This window comes from Cimex lectularius, unplaced genomic scaffold, assembly GCF_000648675.2.
Source record: "Cimex lectularius strain Harlan isolate CLEC.00 unplaced genomic scaffold, Clec_2.1 scaffold9, whole genome shotgun sequence".
Taxonomy (NCBI): Eukaryota; Metazoa; Arthropoda; class Insecta; order Hemiptera; family Cimicidae; genus Cimex; species Cimex lectularius.
Genome location: NW_019392733.1, coordinates 647,270 through 664,268, shown reverse-complemented (window position 1 = coordinate 664,268; position 16,999 = coordinate 647,270). Strand labels below are relative to the sequence as shown.

The following is a 16,999-nucleotide window of genomic DNA, read 5'->3' as shown; positions in this document are numbered from 1 at the left end:
ATGTGTATTTTTTTCCAATTTTGGACGGTTTCCAAGCGATAAAAGAAAGCTGAGCTTTAAACAAACACAATCTCTAGCAGAGCACGTTTTTTCTCTGAAAATCTTGGATTTATATTCTACGATTTTTCTTTTTGTTTTATTTAACAGAACATTGATTGATTGACACTTTGATAATTAGATTTAAAAGGGAGGCAGATTAATTAATTCCAAAACCACATTTCTCAACAGTGAGCCCTTGTAATAAGAAAAATGTTTAAAATATAATTGTCGACCGATAAAAAAACCTTTTTTTCTACACGATTTAAATATTTGTTACAAAAATGATGCTAGATTGTAAAACAGAGGTAATCATTGTATGATTAAAGCTGGATTATGCAACAGTAAGTCTTGAAGAAGGTCTCCAAAGCTGCACTATTATGCATTATCTGCAGTTATTATTTCTTTTAAACAATGTAAATGTTGAGAATATTTATCGCTGATAGTTTTCAAGATCGCTCATCTCTATGAATCAAATTGTAGTTGTGACTATTGCAAAACCTAAACTGGGCAAGTGACCGTCAAGATCCTAAATCCCAAGTAAATATCAATTTTATTTTCAAAATAATAGGCAATTTGAGGTTGTGAATGTGTTTTTATTTTGCCTAGGCCTTTTATAAAAATTGATTGAAAAATTTTTTGTTTATAATTTGGACTAGAAAACCGGACCATTTCCTTGAGTTTATCTTAAATTCGCACATTTTATATAAACATACCATTTGAAACAAATTCCTCGGAAATATCCTGATGTTTCACAGGGTGGACCTGGTCATTTTTCACTAATCCTACGTTACTTTGAATGGCAATCGGCCAGGTCGTTTACGCGGAATGGCTGAGGGGTTACGAAGCACAGTAATCTTGGCCCTTTGGTTTGGAAATGTTCTGTGTGGTAAATATGGGATAAAAGAGATAGTGTAAACAAATGTAAGTTGAAATGCATGTTGGGGTTGACAGGAGGGAGATAATGTGCGAGCCTGGCCTGGAGGTCGACTCAGCTGACGTCATCTGAGCAGCTCAGCAGGATAGCAGCTTGTCGCCCTCATCCTCGCACGCCTTCCTTCGTCTTCCCTCATCCCTCGAGGAAAATGTCTAAGGGTGTTTTCAAATGTCCGGGGTTTCGCAATTTCAAAAGATGTCGACAGGGATGAGAGAATGACAAGTAGGCGAGACGTAGACGGGATCGGCAACGGGGATGCCTCGTAAGGCTATATAGGATCGAGTCAAAGCCTCAAAATCTTTAACATTACTTTATAATACACTTTTATTTACACAATTCTTTATATATCTACTTCGATAGGGGCGTAATTTAGATGGGAATGTTTAACGGGATAGATACATACTTGGGTGGGTCGGATCCTTAGCGAACATCGCCACGACAGCGGTGTAGTTGGCCGTCTTCTCATCCCCTTTCATCCAAGGGGAGACAAAATGTCGGAGTCCCAATCTGGCTACACCTCTCACTGAAACCCACCCCGACATATCACATTCCAAAATCACTCAACTTATGCTACCTGTACTCTGCGCCTCACATAGAAAAATATTATATATATATATTGTTTTAGGTTTCCATTTTCCTTGTTTGAAAAGTATAAATTTAATGATGGGTGTGAGCATAAACTACAGTGGTCTCTACCTCAGGTGTCCGTGCGTTCGTGAGTGCTGTGGGAATATTGTGAGTGCAGTTGGCGGGTCTGAAACATAAAGGAGATTACAGAGTGATCGTGTGTGATGTTGAGCAGCATGCGTTGCAGGAAACAGGCGAAAGAAAGAGCCTCGGGCCTCTACACGCACTTGTTTCAATCCACAATTGGCTCCTAAACCCTCCCCTCCGTTCAGCCAAAGGCCCGATGCCTCTTTTTTCATCTTTCACGCCTGTTTGTAGCTCTAAATGTATAAAGAAAGAAAATAAAAGAAACATTAACCCAGTGCAGAGAGTGAAAAAAAGAGAGAAAGTTGTAAATTGAAGCGTTAGCATATGAGAGTGGGTCGTGCGATACAAAAGAAGGTAGCTCATGATTCTGTATATGTTGAAGTTAGAGAGTAGAGTCTGATGAGGAAGTGAAACAAATGCGTGTAAACTGTGCAAGGGTTTATGTGACGATGTGTCATGTCTGTGTCCGCTGTCTACGACTTACCCAAGCAGGGGTTGTGATTTACCAAACCGAATATCCTCTCACACCTCTTTTTCATGTGATTGTTTGGGCAGATACACCCGAACATGGGTGTGAGACGGATCCTCGACCAAGACTCCAAGCAATTGTCCCTGAAACAAATATTTACAATTTGAAGTTAAATAAGTTACATAACATCACGTTACAAATATTAGTTAAGCATGTTTTGGAGAACGTTTTCACAAGGATCTGCGCCATTTTTACATAAAATAACCAAGCTGAGGTGTTGACAATCCTGCTTAATTCACTTTTGATTATGTTTGTTTTGGAAACAAATACGGGTTTGAATACTGGCTAAGCCTTTGAAATTTTTTATAAGTAATTATTCAGAAATCGTGAGATGCGGTCTGGAGTGATGTAGGTTTCAGAAAAACATTTTCTTTATCGTGCCAACGTTTCGACCTTTGTTGAGCCCTGAAGATGATATCAATAAAGATCGAAACGTTGGCACGATAAAGAAAATGTTTTTCTGAAACCAACATCAAACCAGACCGCATCTCACGATTTCTAAATAAATATCGATTAACGGTTACTAATCACCACACATTTTTATAAGTAGTTGAACAAAACTATTGTAATGGCGTCTGACCCCCTGGTTCATGAAACCCCCTTTCTTAAATTATAAACAACAGTTTGGGTCAGACGCCATTACAATAGTTTTGTCCAACTACTTACAAATAAAGTTTCAAAGGCTTAGCCAGTATTCGAACCAAGAACCGTTAGCATTAGTCGAAAACATTATTTATTTAACCACAGACAATTCCCTTTACGATGTTTCGATATCAGACATTCATTTATTTTATCTTAATAAGCTCTGTTTAAGATGCTTCTTTTAATTGAGAACTATCGGCAGGAAACACAGTGAAATGAACTGTATGAAGTACTTTATTTAGAAATCGTGAGATGCGGTGTGGTGTGATGTAGGTTTGAGAAAAACATTTTCTTCATCGTGCCAACGTTTCGATCTTTATTGAGATCATCTTCAGGGGCCTGGGATTTACAAACATTTTTTACATATTAAAATTACATTTTGGATGTGGAAAAGTGAATTTATACAGTGCAAAATATATTTTTTATATTCATTCAGCAGAGTAGAAATACCTTGAATGAATATAAAAAATATATTTTGCATTGTATAAATTCACTTTTCCACATCCAAAATGTAATTGTAATATGTAAACAATGTTTGTAAATCCCAGGCCCTGAAGATGATCTCAATAAAGATCGAAACGTTGGCACGATAAAGAAAATGTTTTTCTGAAACCTACATCACACCAGACCGCATCTCACGATTTCTAAATAAATATCGATTAACGGTTACTAATCACCACACATTTTTATAAGTAGTTGAACAAAACTATTGTAATGGCGTCTGACCCCCTGGTTCATGAAACCCCCTTTCTTAAATTATAAACAACAGTTTGGGTCAGACGCCATTACAATAGTTTTGTCCAACTACTTACAAATAAAATTTCAAAGGCTTAGCCAGTATTCGAACCAAGAACCGTTAGCATTAGTCGAAAACATTATTTATTTAACCACAGACAATTCCCTTTACGATGTTTCGATATCAGACTTTCATTTATTTTATCTTAATAAGCTCTGTTTAAGATGCTTCCTTTAATTGAGAACTATCGGCAGGAAACACAGTGAAATGAACTGTATGAAGTACTTTATTTAGAAATCGTGAGATGCGGTGTGGTGTGATGTAGGTTTGAGAAAAACATTTTCTTTATCGTGCCAACGTTTCGATCTTTATTGAGATCATCTTCAGGGCCTTGGGTTTACAAACATTGTTTACATATTAAAATTACATTTTGAAAATATATTTTGCATTGTATAAATTCACTTTTCCACATCCAAAATGTAATTGTAATATGTAAACAATGTTTGTAAATCCCAGGCCCTGAAGATGATCTCAATAAAGATAGAAACGTTGGCACGATAAAGAAAATGTATGAAGTACATGTAAATTTAATTTTTAAAAATTATATACAATAAAGGGCCAAGGATTGAACCCTGCGGTACTGCTATCGTTATATTGCACATAGATGAAAATTGCTCATTACATTTTACAACCTGGTTTCTACTTTCAAGATGACTCCATCAAGTTGATTGTACCTTTACTAAAATTGTAAAATAATAGTTTTTAAGAGCAATTCGTAGGAAAGCTTGGCTGACATCTAAGAAAGTTACAATGCAATTACCTTCATTGAAAGCTTCAAGTGAGAAGTTGACAAAACTCAATATTGCCTGAGTGGTTTTTTCCCTTCTCTATAATTATGCTGGAAAAATAACTTGGAACAATATTAAGTCACGTTCAACGTTTGCATTATTTGTAATAAAACTAAACAATTAGAAAAAAGAAAAATCCTTTGGTGTCATAGGCTGGCAGTAAATTCTTTTAAGCTCTGAGATTTATTGCCCATTTTTAAGTCGGGCGTAACAAGTTTTCAGGAAAAGTTAACATTCCTGTTTTCCTAACTTTGCGCTTAAAAAGATTTTAATGTAAATTAAATAAAGATGAAATTGGTTTATTGAAGGTAAAATGTATACACAGTCAATATTGAGAGTAAAAATAAACATTTTTCAGAACCCCTTCCTTATTCTTATTCAGAACACTTTATTAGAAAGGAAATATAGGTTAACAATTTTCTTTGATCTTGAAAAGCTAAAGATATGACCTGGTGATTTGAAATCTTTAAAAAGCTTTATGAATAGGGTATAATAGGTTCTATTTGTAAATGTTAAAAGAACTCCCTTGAAATATCAAAACGCGAGTCAAGAAAGTCTTATTATCGAACCTTGTTTTTCTAAAAGATTTAATGTCATTAAACAAAACTTGACGACGTGTTAATATTGCAGTAGATCATATTGCGGTTGACCTGAGACCTTCTATATATTGTTGACTTTGTTTTAAAAAACGTGGGGAAACCCTACGAAACGCTATCGCCGCCTAATACTAGGCTTACTTGAGTTAAAATTAATTGCTTAGAGTTAAAAAAAATACGTTTAATATTTTAGTATTTTTTCCGGTGAGTCCGCCTAATATTTGGGGTGGATTGGTCAATGTGGATCATTTTGGCATGCCCATTTTCGCTGATTTCGTCTATCGGACGTGTTTAGGCTTCACATCAACTGCAGTGGTGTGTAAGTTGTGAATTGTGAAAGGATTCTGTTGGTGTTATGATAAAAATATCGGAAACGATCAAGCTTCAGGTCCTGTAGAGTTCGATTTCTGCGCAGATGGGAAGGTTCTGTTGCACCCCGCTAAGCTCTATGCCGCATGTCCATATTGGTTTCAGCATTGATTTGTTGAGAAAGATTTTAGATATGTTTTCTGTAGTCTTTGAAGTAATCGGTATCGCCGGTTCAGTTCGATCCTTTTATTGTGGGACAATCGAATAGGTCGGTCGCTTGTCTAGATACAGCCCAAAACGATGACGTTCTCGATAGGAAGGGGGTAAGGTTATAATAGATTGTAGGTAGAAAAATGTAATGGAGGATGAAACTTATGATTTGTCTTGTTCTATGTATGATCATATTGGTTTTAGTATTTTGTTGTTGAGACGAGTTTAGATCTGTTGTCTAGTCTTTTAATTGGTCTCCTCATTTCAGTTTGGCCTTTTTAAGTCGTGTATGAGGATTCTAGGTCAGTCGTTTCTCTAGATACAGCCCAAGATGACGTCCCCGGTAAAAAAGAGATTGGGTTATAATAAATTGGAGGTAGAATGAGGGTTATGTTCTGGGATTTTATGTTATTGAGTTTAATTTGCCATTTTTTGAACCATTGTTCAAGGGAATATAGGTCTGGGAATATGCAGGGTTCAGTGAGCTATAACGAGCTCGGAGTATGAAGATAGAATTAGCAGTATAGTACGGGCCGAGTACGCTACCTGAGGGACTCCCTGTGTCCGCCCTGTACAAATGACAGTAAGAAGACCCATACTATTGAGGTACTCGGTCAGGCAGGACTTAAGGATTATGTGTGTGAGGGTAAGATGCCTTTAATGTTTGAGAAGTGCTAGACTAGATTAAAAGCCTATTCGGTACGGTTGATCCCGAGCCGCATACTGTCTTTTCCAGGGAACGATGAGATCCAAAACACGATGGCACTGTTAGCGGATGATGCCTAAAACCAAACAGATGGGCCTGGAATGTATTAGACGATTCGACGATGGAGGGTATTTTCTTACAGATTATTTTACAAAGAATTGGCAGAAAGCTGATGGTATGGTAGGAATTCGGAAGGTTTGGTTGGTCGACTATGTTAAACTTCCATGGAATCGAAGAATTGAGTGGTACAAATAGCTGCATTATAAAGGAGTTAATAAAACAGTTTTTGTTGGAAGGTTACAAGGAATTGAAGTAGATATGACGTCACATCCAGGAGCATTTTGGAGGTGTAGATTTTAGTTGTGTATTTTACGTCAAAAGGTTAACGAGGGTCACATGTAGAGGTATGTGGAAATCTTTAGAGTTTCTTGATATTAAGAGCCGGTCATCGGATGCGTTGCCTTGTCCGTGACATGGTGAAAAAAAAAACTGTAAGACAATCTTCAGTACATACTGAGTACATTAACGGACCAAGGAAGATATCTTGAGGTTCGCTCGCCATATGCCTACTCTCAAGTACCTGTTTGACCGGTTATTAGGTGCCGTTTAGTTTCCAGAACAAAGCCAAGTGTGAGGTTCGATCGACTTTGTAAAAATTAAGATGCAGGAAAACTTCCTAAAATGTTGTCATTAAGTTTTGCGACTAAGGTTTTCTTAGTCACCGAATAAATGACCTGGGTGAAATTTAAAAATTTTACGTCCATGCTAAGTACAACCTTGTTTTTGATAACAAATTTATCTTATTAAATGATAAAAAGTGAGGACATTTGAATGTGCCAAATTGAATTCGAAAACCAATTAGTGTGGTACAGATAGAGATTTGTGAAGTGGTCTACAACTCTGTCTATATCTTCGGTTGTACTTAAAGCCAGGAACACACTTACCCGATGCTACGGCATGCGACGCTACCCGACGCCTTGCCACGTTTTGGTGGGGTGTGCACATCTATTCGTCGCAAGCTCACGTCGCGTACAGTCCACAGCGTTTATCACAATAATCACTATCACAATCGCAACACATGTTTTGTTCTTAATGCACTATTTTGAGCAAAACCTTGTAATAAATTGTTAGTTAAATTTTATGAGCACAACCATCTAATAAATTGTTTGTTAAACTTAATTGTTTTAATTAAAGTTACTCCTAACCATCGTAATTAATCGATGTTTATAAAAACTTATGAATTTTTGATCTCGTTTAATTTGGTTTACATTAAAATAACATGTTGTAATTAATATAACGACAAAATTACATGTACTTAGTTTGAAATAAACTACAAAAAATATGAGTTTCCTGTTCTGATGCTACCCAACGAAAATGGTATAATTTTTACGAGCAAAACTATGAAATAAATTGTTAATTAAATTTTATGAGCAAAACCGTGTAATAAATTGTTCCAATTTTAGTATATGTACCGCCGAAGCGAGTACAATAAATTTTTAGTTAAATTCATTATATCAAAAAATCGTATTCCGGTGTTTTGATTAATTTTGTACCAAACCATTAAAATTAATTTTTTAAATAAAAACTAATTAATTTTTAATCAGTTAATTTGGTTTCTATTAAAATAAGTATGTTGTAATTAATATAACAACAATAATACATGTAGTTTGAATAAAAATATGAGTGTCCGGTTCTTTTGTCTTCGACTGTACTCGATGCGACTCGACGAAAATCTGGACAGTGGGGATCGCAGAGCGTCGGGTAGATGTGCACGGGGGTAATGCAACCTTATGGAAAATCGGATTTTGGATTTGCGTCGGGTAGCATCGGGTAGCGTTGCATCGGGTAAGTGTGTTCCTGGTTTAACGGTATCTGAAGGTTGTGAATATCAAAGGAATCACACTAGGAAGAGAATATCAAATATATTACGAACATGAAATCGTCTTCAATTCGGCCCTAGAACACCAATTTGACAAATTTTCTTCGCAAGTAAAGGCCGAGTAAACAAAGCGTGATAATTGGCTTTACCATCTGTTCAAAAGTGTGACAATTCATCTGTTTACATAAAACAAAAATAAATCTCTAGTGTTGTCAGGCGCGTATTTGACCATCTCGGTTTAGGGTGAATGGTGAAAAAGTGAAAATGAAACTTCTAATTGGAATAAGGGGAGTGTAGGTGTCATGACTTACTATGCCATTAGATATGGAATGACAAACAATGGGCTTTCTACATTAGGATTCGCAAAGCTAATCCGACGAGCATAGCAGAAGGCAATTCCCGCAACAATTCCGATCATATAATCAATAGAGAGCATTAACACGAGGGGCCTCTTGCGCTCTGGTGGGATGTCGTTTGTAGAGACGTGACAGCAAAATTAATATTTAATTTTCAGAGTGGGCCGACAATTTTACGCTCGACGGAACTCCATTCAACGCATTATGACGATTATTAACGTTAAAATTAATTTATCTCGTTAATTTAATACGATAAGACAGTAGTTTTTTGTTACTGTTGGACGAAGCATAAATTCAACACCAAAAGTAGCTTGTCGAATATAAAATATATTCGTTAAAAAATAGCAACCATTTCATGGTTAATCTAATAGTACACTCTATCATTCATGTAATTATTAGAAAATAATTTTTAAGATGATGACCCATTTCAAGTAACAGGTCATAATGTCGTAGATACATTCACTTAAAATGATTAACAATATTCCGAGGAGATCTCATTTCACACCTCGAGACTCGTCTACCCAATATGCTCTCCCCAATCACTAACGGAGCACCGACAAGAAAGGCAGGGGTACTCGCAGCATTAGGCTCGATATCGCCTTCTCGACACAGCCGACCTGGCTACTGGCCAACTGCTGCACTTGGCTACCTGCTGCACCAGTGTCTTCAACCGCTGGAGTGTCAACCGACGCACGGCCCCAGACTCATTCAACGGATTTCTCGGTCACGGACCACTACCATCGGCATTCACTCGGTCCAGGCCTCATCCATCGTCACTATAAAACAACACCGGCCCTTTTCAGGGCCATCAAAAAACTCCTAGTCGCAAAAATTTCATTTACGATACAAGTCCAATTGTCCAAAATAGTATTGTCAGAACACTGAAAGACAATAGACGTATCTATTTTGAACCACAGGGGGCGTCGGTGGCCGCAACTGTTTAGACGTTGCCACGGCGCTCATCACTGTAAGGTGAAGGTCCAGGGTTCGAATCCAGCGGCCCTGCATTCGAATCCGACAACAAATGAGCTTTTTTCAAAAACATCTGTACCCTGAGTCGATATGACCTCTGCTGTTTTGGCTTGGTGTTGGGTTACAAGTACGGCAGGCAATCTGTACCATTTCTATTTATGTCCAAAATTAACGTTTATCTTAGGGTAACGTTTATTTAAACTGATTTAAAAAACCGACTTTATATCATTCTCTCTTTTTCAAAAACGGTTATCTTTATGCCTGATATCGACGCATTGCGACGCAAAGGCGTTCCGTAGATCATAAAAATATTATCTCGGCAAGATCTTTCCGATATCAAGTTTTGTAAGATGTTGGCTTATAGTGGCATTTTAAGCCTGAATCTCAGCTGATAAGCCCCGAGTTCAATTCGAACTAATTCAGCATATTTCCCATCCCTTTTTCCATTAGATTCTCAGAAGAACGATTTTTCCTCCAACATTTTCGTAGGCATTCATATTAGAAAATGAAACCCAAACCCATTTTGGCTACATTGAATTTGATTGAATAAAGGCTTGGTAAATGTAAACAGCGATATTAATTATATAAACAATACTGTTTAAATAAGAATAAGCATTTACACAAGTATTTTTGAGTAATTATCTTTCTGTTAATTATTTATTCCTAAACACTTTTTAAGGACAGACTGTTTCATTTCACGATTACTGTTAACAAAATTTACCGAAATACACACTGGGTACGCGATGGGATTATAAACAGGGAGAGGTAGCGCGCAGTGGCTCACGTATATCTCAGTATAAGGCGTGTCATTTTGCTTTACAAACTAAAATGATGCAACAAGAAAAGAAGATTTTCGAACGTGACGTCAGATGAGATATAGCGTTGAGGTTGCTCAGGGAAATCTGCAGTAGGGTTACTTTTACAGACCTTGGTCCTTCCATTTCTGTCGAGTGTTAGCGTTTATCTTAGGGCAAAGTGCAGGATTATAAAAAGGTCTTCCTTTAGAGTTCACCAATGTACGTAGATTCTCCGACCATGACGTCAGATGAGGTTATACGAGGAAGGGTCCAGTGTTACTCTCTGTACGCTTCCATAGTCCCATTTCACATGAACGAGACATTTGTAGATTTTTAATATGCTGGATTAGACGCTATGATGTTACTAATCATAAAAAAAAGGAGTTAAATCAAACATTATGCTTGAAATGTTCTCAATTGCTCAAAATAATTTAGAGTTTGGTAAAAAATTAGCTTAGTATCGGACGTCTCTTTTGTCTTGAAAGTGTGAATAGCCAGAGGACTGTTAAGTACTTAACGGCTTTGTAAATGAAATCTTGTGTTTGTGAATCTAATTTATTTGCGGGAATGGATGGAGCTTCTTCCAGAATTACCTCGAGGTCTATCTGGAATCCTGGGGCAGTGGGAATGAATTCTGGGCAACGTGAATGTAATTTATTAGCGTGAATAGAGAAGCTTCTCCCCCATGAGAGATCGAGTATACTCTAGGTTTGAATGAAGTCAGACGTGTTGAGTCTGCTCAACTCGGCGTTAGTTGAGAGGCTCTCCCGATTTTTCCGAAGATTATCGATTACTTCAGGACAATGTGAATGTAACCTGTATTATGTATTACCGAGAAAGGAACTAGCAGACCCATCGATCTCTGAGCAATATCTGGTACTTGCGCACGAAATAATGAGATATATGTTATATCACTGTATTTATTGGCTTGAATGAAAATGGTGAATGAGAACCAATTCTTGTGACCCCGATGAATATCGAGTACTCTAGAGCAGTGGGGATTATGTGTGTGGTTTCAGATGTAATCTATTAGCGTGAATGGAAGGCACTTTTCCCTCAATTATCCCAAGGTATATGGAACACTTTTGGACAGCGTGCATGATGACTGCGGTGTAGGAAGTAATTTATTAGCGTGAATTGAAGGGGCTTTTCCTTCAATTAGCCGGAGGAATATCGAGTATACTGGAGCAGTGTGAATTAGGTATGGACATTGAGGTTTGGAACTGGTTTTTGGACGGTGTTTTTTGAACGTTGTCTTTCATTAGGTTAATGTTTTTGCATCTTAAATAGGTAAAAACTTTGTCAGCGTTATTAAAGCTGTGGTCTGATACACAACAGCGTGGCGCTCAGAACAAAACCAACGATACTCAATTTTCTCGAAGAAATTCCAGAACCTTTTATTACCTATAAACTTCACACATCTTCACGTAACCTCTCAAGTCTGTTAAAAAATTAAAAAATCAACTAAACTATTTAATTTTTAGTAGTATAAGGTATTCAGTTTTATTATTAGTATTAATATGAAAAATTCAGTATAAGCTGGCATTTTAAAACATTATTGTTCAAGAAAAGAATAACTACGCATAACAAAACAGTTCTATATTTTATATAGAAAAAAAGTCTCTCTATCTTTTGATGGTATATTGGTTTACGCTTCATTCACCCGGGTCACTGTATCCGCATTGAAAACAGTCAACGAATGGGAAGGGCTCTGGTGGAGTGGGATTGTTGACCTGTGGGTAATCCGCCCGATGTAAAACTGCCTAAATTCACCTATTGATCACATGTTGAAGAGAAATCTTGGACAAAAGCGAGCTCCAGAATGATGCCGCCCTTAGACGTTTAATGGACCGATATTTTTCCACGTACCTTATGAAAAATTGACAACAAAAACCTTTACTTTCGAATTGGTACGTAATTGGTTGTTTGGTACTCTACATTGAAAGATAGCTTGCACGTCTAAAAGGCAGCAAAGTTTACCGCGACATAAAATTCAATACAGAATCCGCTAGACAGAAAGAAATACATTGAAATTATTTAAAATTAAAACAGTCATCGATCCCTTAAGTGTGGACGATGGTATAGGAGGAGCAAGGAAATACAAGGTTATGCATATGTTACACCGGGATCACAGATGGACGTGTAATGCAGGAGAATTATCACTATAGATTTATCACTAATAATGCACTGTAGAAAATGGAATGTGTAAATATTGTAAACTGTATTTTTCTATTGGAATTAATTAGCGAGAAAGAAGTAACCAGACTTCTCGATTCACGTGGAGCATGCTGTTCCAATCAATTTACTGAACGAATGTAATTGATTAGTAAAGAAGGAGGGGTTCCTTCTCCACATTTTCCGAAGGATGTTGAGTTCTTTGGGGCAGTGTGAATATAATGTATTAGCGTAAATGACGGGGCTTCTTTTCCAATAACCGGAGAAATATCAAATATTCTTGGTAATGTGATGTAATTTATTAGCGTGAATGGAGAGGCCTTTTCTCCAACTTATCCAAAGAATATTGAGTAAATTGAGGCCGTGGGAATGTAATGTATTAGCTTGAATACAGAGTCTCTTTTTTCATTATTTACGGAGAATATTAAGTACTTTTGGGTAGTGAGAATATGAATTATTAGTGTGAATGGAGAGGCCTCTTCTCCAACTTTTCCAAAGAATATTGAGTAAATTCAGGCAGTGGAAATGTAATGTATTAGCTTGAATACAGAGTCTCTTTTTTTATTATTTACGGAGAATATTAAGTACTTTTGGGTAGTGAGAATATAACTTATTAGCGTGAATGGAGAGGCCTCTTCTCCAACTTATCCAAAGAATATTGAGTAAATTGAGGCAGTGGGAATGTAATGTATTAGCTTGAATATAGAGTCTCTTTTTTCATTATTTACGGAGAATATTGAGTACTTTTGGGTAGTGAGAATATGAATTATTAGTGTGAATGGAGAGGCCTCTTCTCCAACTTTTCCAAAGAATATTGAGTAAATTCAGGAATGTATTAGCTTGAATACAGAGTCTCTTTTTTCATTATTTACGGAGAATATTAAGTACTTTTGGGTAGTGAGAATATAACTTATTAGCGTGAATAGGGAGACTCTTTTTTCAATTTTTAGCAGGAATATTGAATACTTTGAGGTAGGGTGAATGTAATTTTTTAGCATGAATATAGAGGCTACTTCCACAATTTTCCCAATGAATATTGAGTACTTTGGGTACTTTATTCACGTGAATGGAAAGGCTTGGTCTCCAATAACCCGAGAGATATCAAATACTTTGAAACATCGTGAATGTAATTTTTTTTTAACGAGGGTTTGCAACAGCAGAGGTCATATGCTCAGGGTGCCGGTGTTTTTGAAAAAAAGCTCATTTGTAAGTATGTCAGGTTCGAATGCAGGGCCGCTGGATTCGAACCCGGGACCTTTAACTTACAGTGATGTGCGCCTTGTCAAAGACTAAACCTTGCGGCCACCGACGCCCCCCATGAATGTAATTTATTAGCGTGAATGGAGAGGCCCCTTCTCCAACTTTTTTGAAGTAGGTCGAGCACCCTGGATGATTTCTGCTCTCTCTCTCTCTCTCTCTCTCTCTCTCTCTCTCTCTCTCTCTCTCTCTGTGTGTGTTTGAGAGGATGTAATTTTTTAGCGTGACTGGAGGAGCTTCATCCCCATTAACCCAAGAAATATCTAATACCAAATCTTTAATTCGAGGGTCTTTGGGAGGTATGCGCTAGTGAGTGGGACGAACCACACCCGTTAGATTTTTTCGGAGGCATTCGACTCTTGTTCACCCAGCGCCAACCTCAGCATGCAGGGTCGCCTAGGAGCGGTATTGTTAGTGTGCTTACGTTAGTATATATGTTATGTATGAGGAGGCAGTTTACCCTCATGCCCGGGACGAGTATATATTTAAATAATAATATAGAGTATGTATTAAAACATACAATAACTTCCATATTTGTCATCTGAATAAGCAGACTGAGAGTTTTAAAATATGCTGAGAAGTTGAAAAAATAGAAACGAGTACATTGACGGTACTTGAGGTTTTATGTATAGTGGAACTAATCTCGAATGGCTAATTGGTAAAATAATCCAATCTATGTCTAAAACAGGCTCCAATGAAAATCCAAAAGAACTGATAAAAGGCTAACCGTTTAAACTGTCGAACCACGGGCTGTAATAATTCACTCCTATGAATTGGGAATTTCCGCTGTTAAATTCAACACTGTTCACACTTGAAAGCTCGATATAATTATGTAAAAAACACGTCAGTCATATCAAATTGTAGCCTTACTTATTTGTGAATTATTAAACAAATATCCCCCCGCAATCAATTTAATTTGATTCAAATTCATCTAATCAACATCAAACCCGTTTATATACTTTATGGGTTTAACGAGATGATAATTACATAATAAAATGTAAGACAAATAAAACTGACTTGTTTAAAAAAATAATCAGCTTTTTCCCAATAAAATTAATCCTTTTCAACTTCAAATTAATTATTTTTAAAGTCGCTGAAACCATTCCTAAATAATCTTTTTTCTCCCAACAAATTAATCCTTTTCAACTTCAAATTAATTATTTTTAAAGTCGCTGAAACCATTCCTAATTAATCTTTTTTTTTCTCCCAACGAATTAATCCTTTTCAACTTCAAATTAATTATTTTTAAAGTCGCTGAAACCATTCCTAATTAATCTTTTTTTTTCTCCCAACAAATTAATCCTTTTCAACTTCAAATTAATTATTTTTAAAGTCGCTGAAACCATTCCTATTTTTTTTTTTGGCCTTGTGATCTTTGCATATTAGCCATGACGAATTCTTATATATGTTGTTCAATTGGGGGTTATCGGGAAAAAAGGGCCAGAGGTGACGATGGGAATCGAACCCACGACCGCGGCGTGAGAGTCTCTCATGCTAACCACTCGGCAACCGCGGTCCCCTTTCTTAAAAGGATTAAAAAACTAGATGATAATAATGAAATTTGTTTTATTTAGCTTTGTGCTGATGACATTGCTTGGAGGATTAGTGCTAGAGCAAAACATGCATATTACAAATTTAAACTAGTAATAAAAACACTATGTCTGAATTTAAGTTATACTTTGTTTTACAAATATAGTCTTAACACAAATATCATCAAACATTTTAGAGCAAATCCAAAACTCTTAACGAAAAGTCCAAGAACATAACATATAAAAATAGAATTAAAAATACAAATCAAGGAAAACTTAACTGATATACTAACCAAATCGTGCAAATTTTCAATATAGGTCACCTGGGTACCACATTGTCTCCATTTTTATAAACGCTTTCGAAACCAACTCATTATTTATTATGTGATCGTCAACCCATGTTTATTATAAGCCTGTCCCTCAGGTCCTATGCTATTTCTTCTATCCGTTCAAGAACATTTTACTTATAAAAGCTAAAAATACAAATTCAAATCAAGGAAAACTTGACCGTTTTATCTGACAAAACTGGTGCAGTCATGTCTCAAAACGAGATCTATTTGTGTTTAGCTCCGCCGTTTAAATCCATTCCCTTCAATAAAATAGTAGGTGTTCCACAAGTGTCAATTTTGAGGCCCACATTGTTCTCCATTTTTATACATGCGTTTGAAACCAACTTATGATTTGTAATGTTATACAACCCATGTTAATAAAAGCCTGTCCCTCAAGTCACACATGCCATTCTTTCCATTCATACTTTTCAAACTTTTTTCATATAAAAACTAGAAATCCAAATACAAATCAACGAAATTTTGACCGTTGTATTTAACAACAATTGTGTAATCATGTCTCCAAAGAATTCGGGTTGCATTCCGCAGGTTTTCACTTGTTCCAATTCAATGAAGAAGCAGGTGTTCCACAAGGGTCAACAATGTGTCCGACATTGTTTCCATTTTTATAAACTTTTTCGGAACCAAATCATGATTCACTATGTGGTCTTTAACCCATTTTACTATAAGCCCATCTATCAAGTCATTCCTTTTATCCGTTCAAGAACGTTTTACATGCAACAAATACAAATACAAAAAAAAAGGAAAACTTGACCGATATATTTAACAAAACTTCTGCAACCGTGTCTCCAAAGTGGTTGTGTTGCATTCCGCAGGTTTTCAATCATTCCAGTTTAACATAGCAGAAGGTGTTCCACAAGGTACAATCCTGGACTCGACAGTGTTCTCCATTTCCATAAACGCTTTCGGAACCAAATCATGTTTTATAATATGATCCTCAAACTCTTATAATCTCTATATATATATATATTCATATATATATAAGTATGTCTCTCAAGTCACTCCTGCCATTCTATCGGTCTAAGAATCAGGAAAACGTCACCGCTAATTAAAACAACGAACAAGGCCTAGATTAAAGAAGAAATAGACAAAACTGTTCAGTTCTTTGAGTAAATAAACTTCATACACTAAGTCAATGAAAACTATTATCACATCATCACAGTACGAAGAGACGTCATGGAAGAAGAATAATACACCGTTCTCAGACAGAACTCGCATATACCATTTCAAAAAAAAAAAAAAAAAAAAAAAAAATCCCTAAATTATGAGGTTTCTCCAACCAGAGAATCATCTTTAAGTCCCTAATCTCGAATTTCTATTATTGACGTCGTAGAGCTTCGCTCGGCTACGAAAGGGATACTTTTCTGAGGTATGATCTATTAAAGACCGGGCTACAATATCTCTTCAAAGAGCTGGGAACCCGT

At 36.4% G+C, this 16,999-nt stretch overlaps 1 protein-coding gene across 2 annotated transcripts in view; it reads right to left on the bottom strand.

Annotated features, from left to right (window-relative positions):
* LOC106665399 overlaps window positions 1-16,999 on the bottom strand; it is a 621,066-nt gene that overhangs the window by 90,421 nt on the left and 513,646 nt on the right. Inside the window, exons 5-6 of one of the 2 annotated variants that reach the window (XM_014391809.2) lie at window positions 2,172-2,299; window positions 1,377-1,496 (exon numbers count right to left, since the gene is read on the bottom strand). In XM_014391809.2, the coding sequence (XP_014247295.1) occupies window positions 1,377-1,496; window positions 2,172-2,299 (248 nt within the window). The remainder of the gene's footprint in view (window positions 1-1,376; window positions 1,497-2,171; window positions 2,300-16,999) is intronic. The other variant, XM_014391810.2, reaches the window with a different exon arrangement.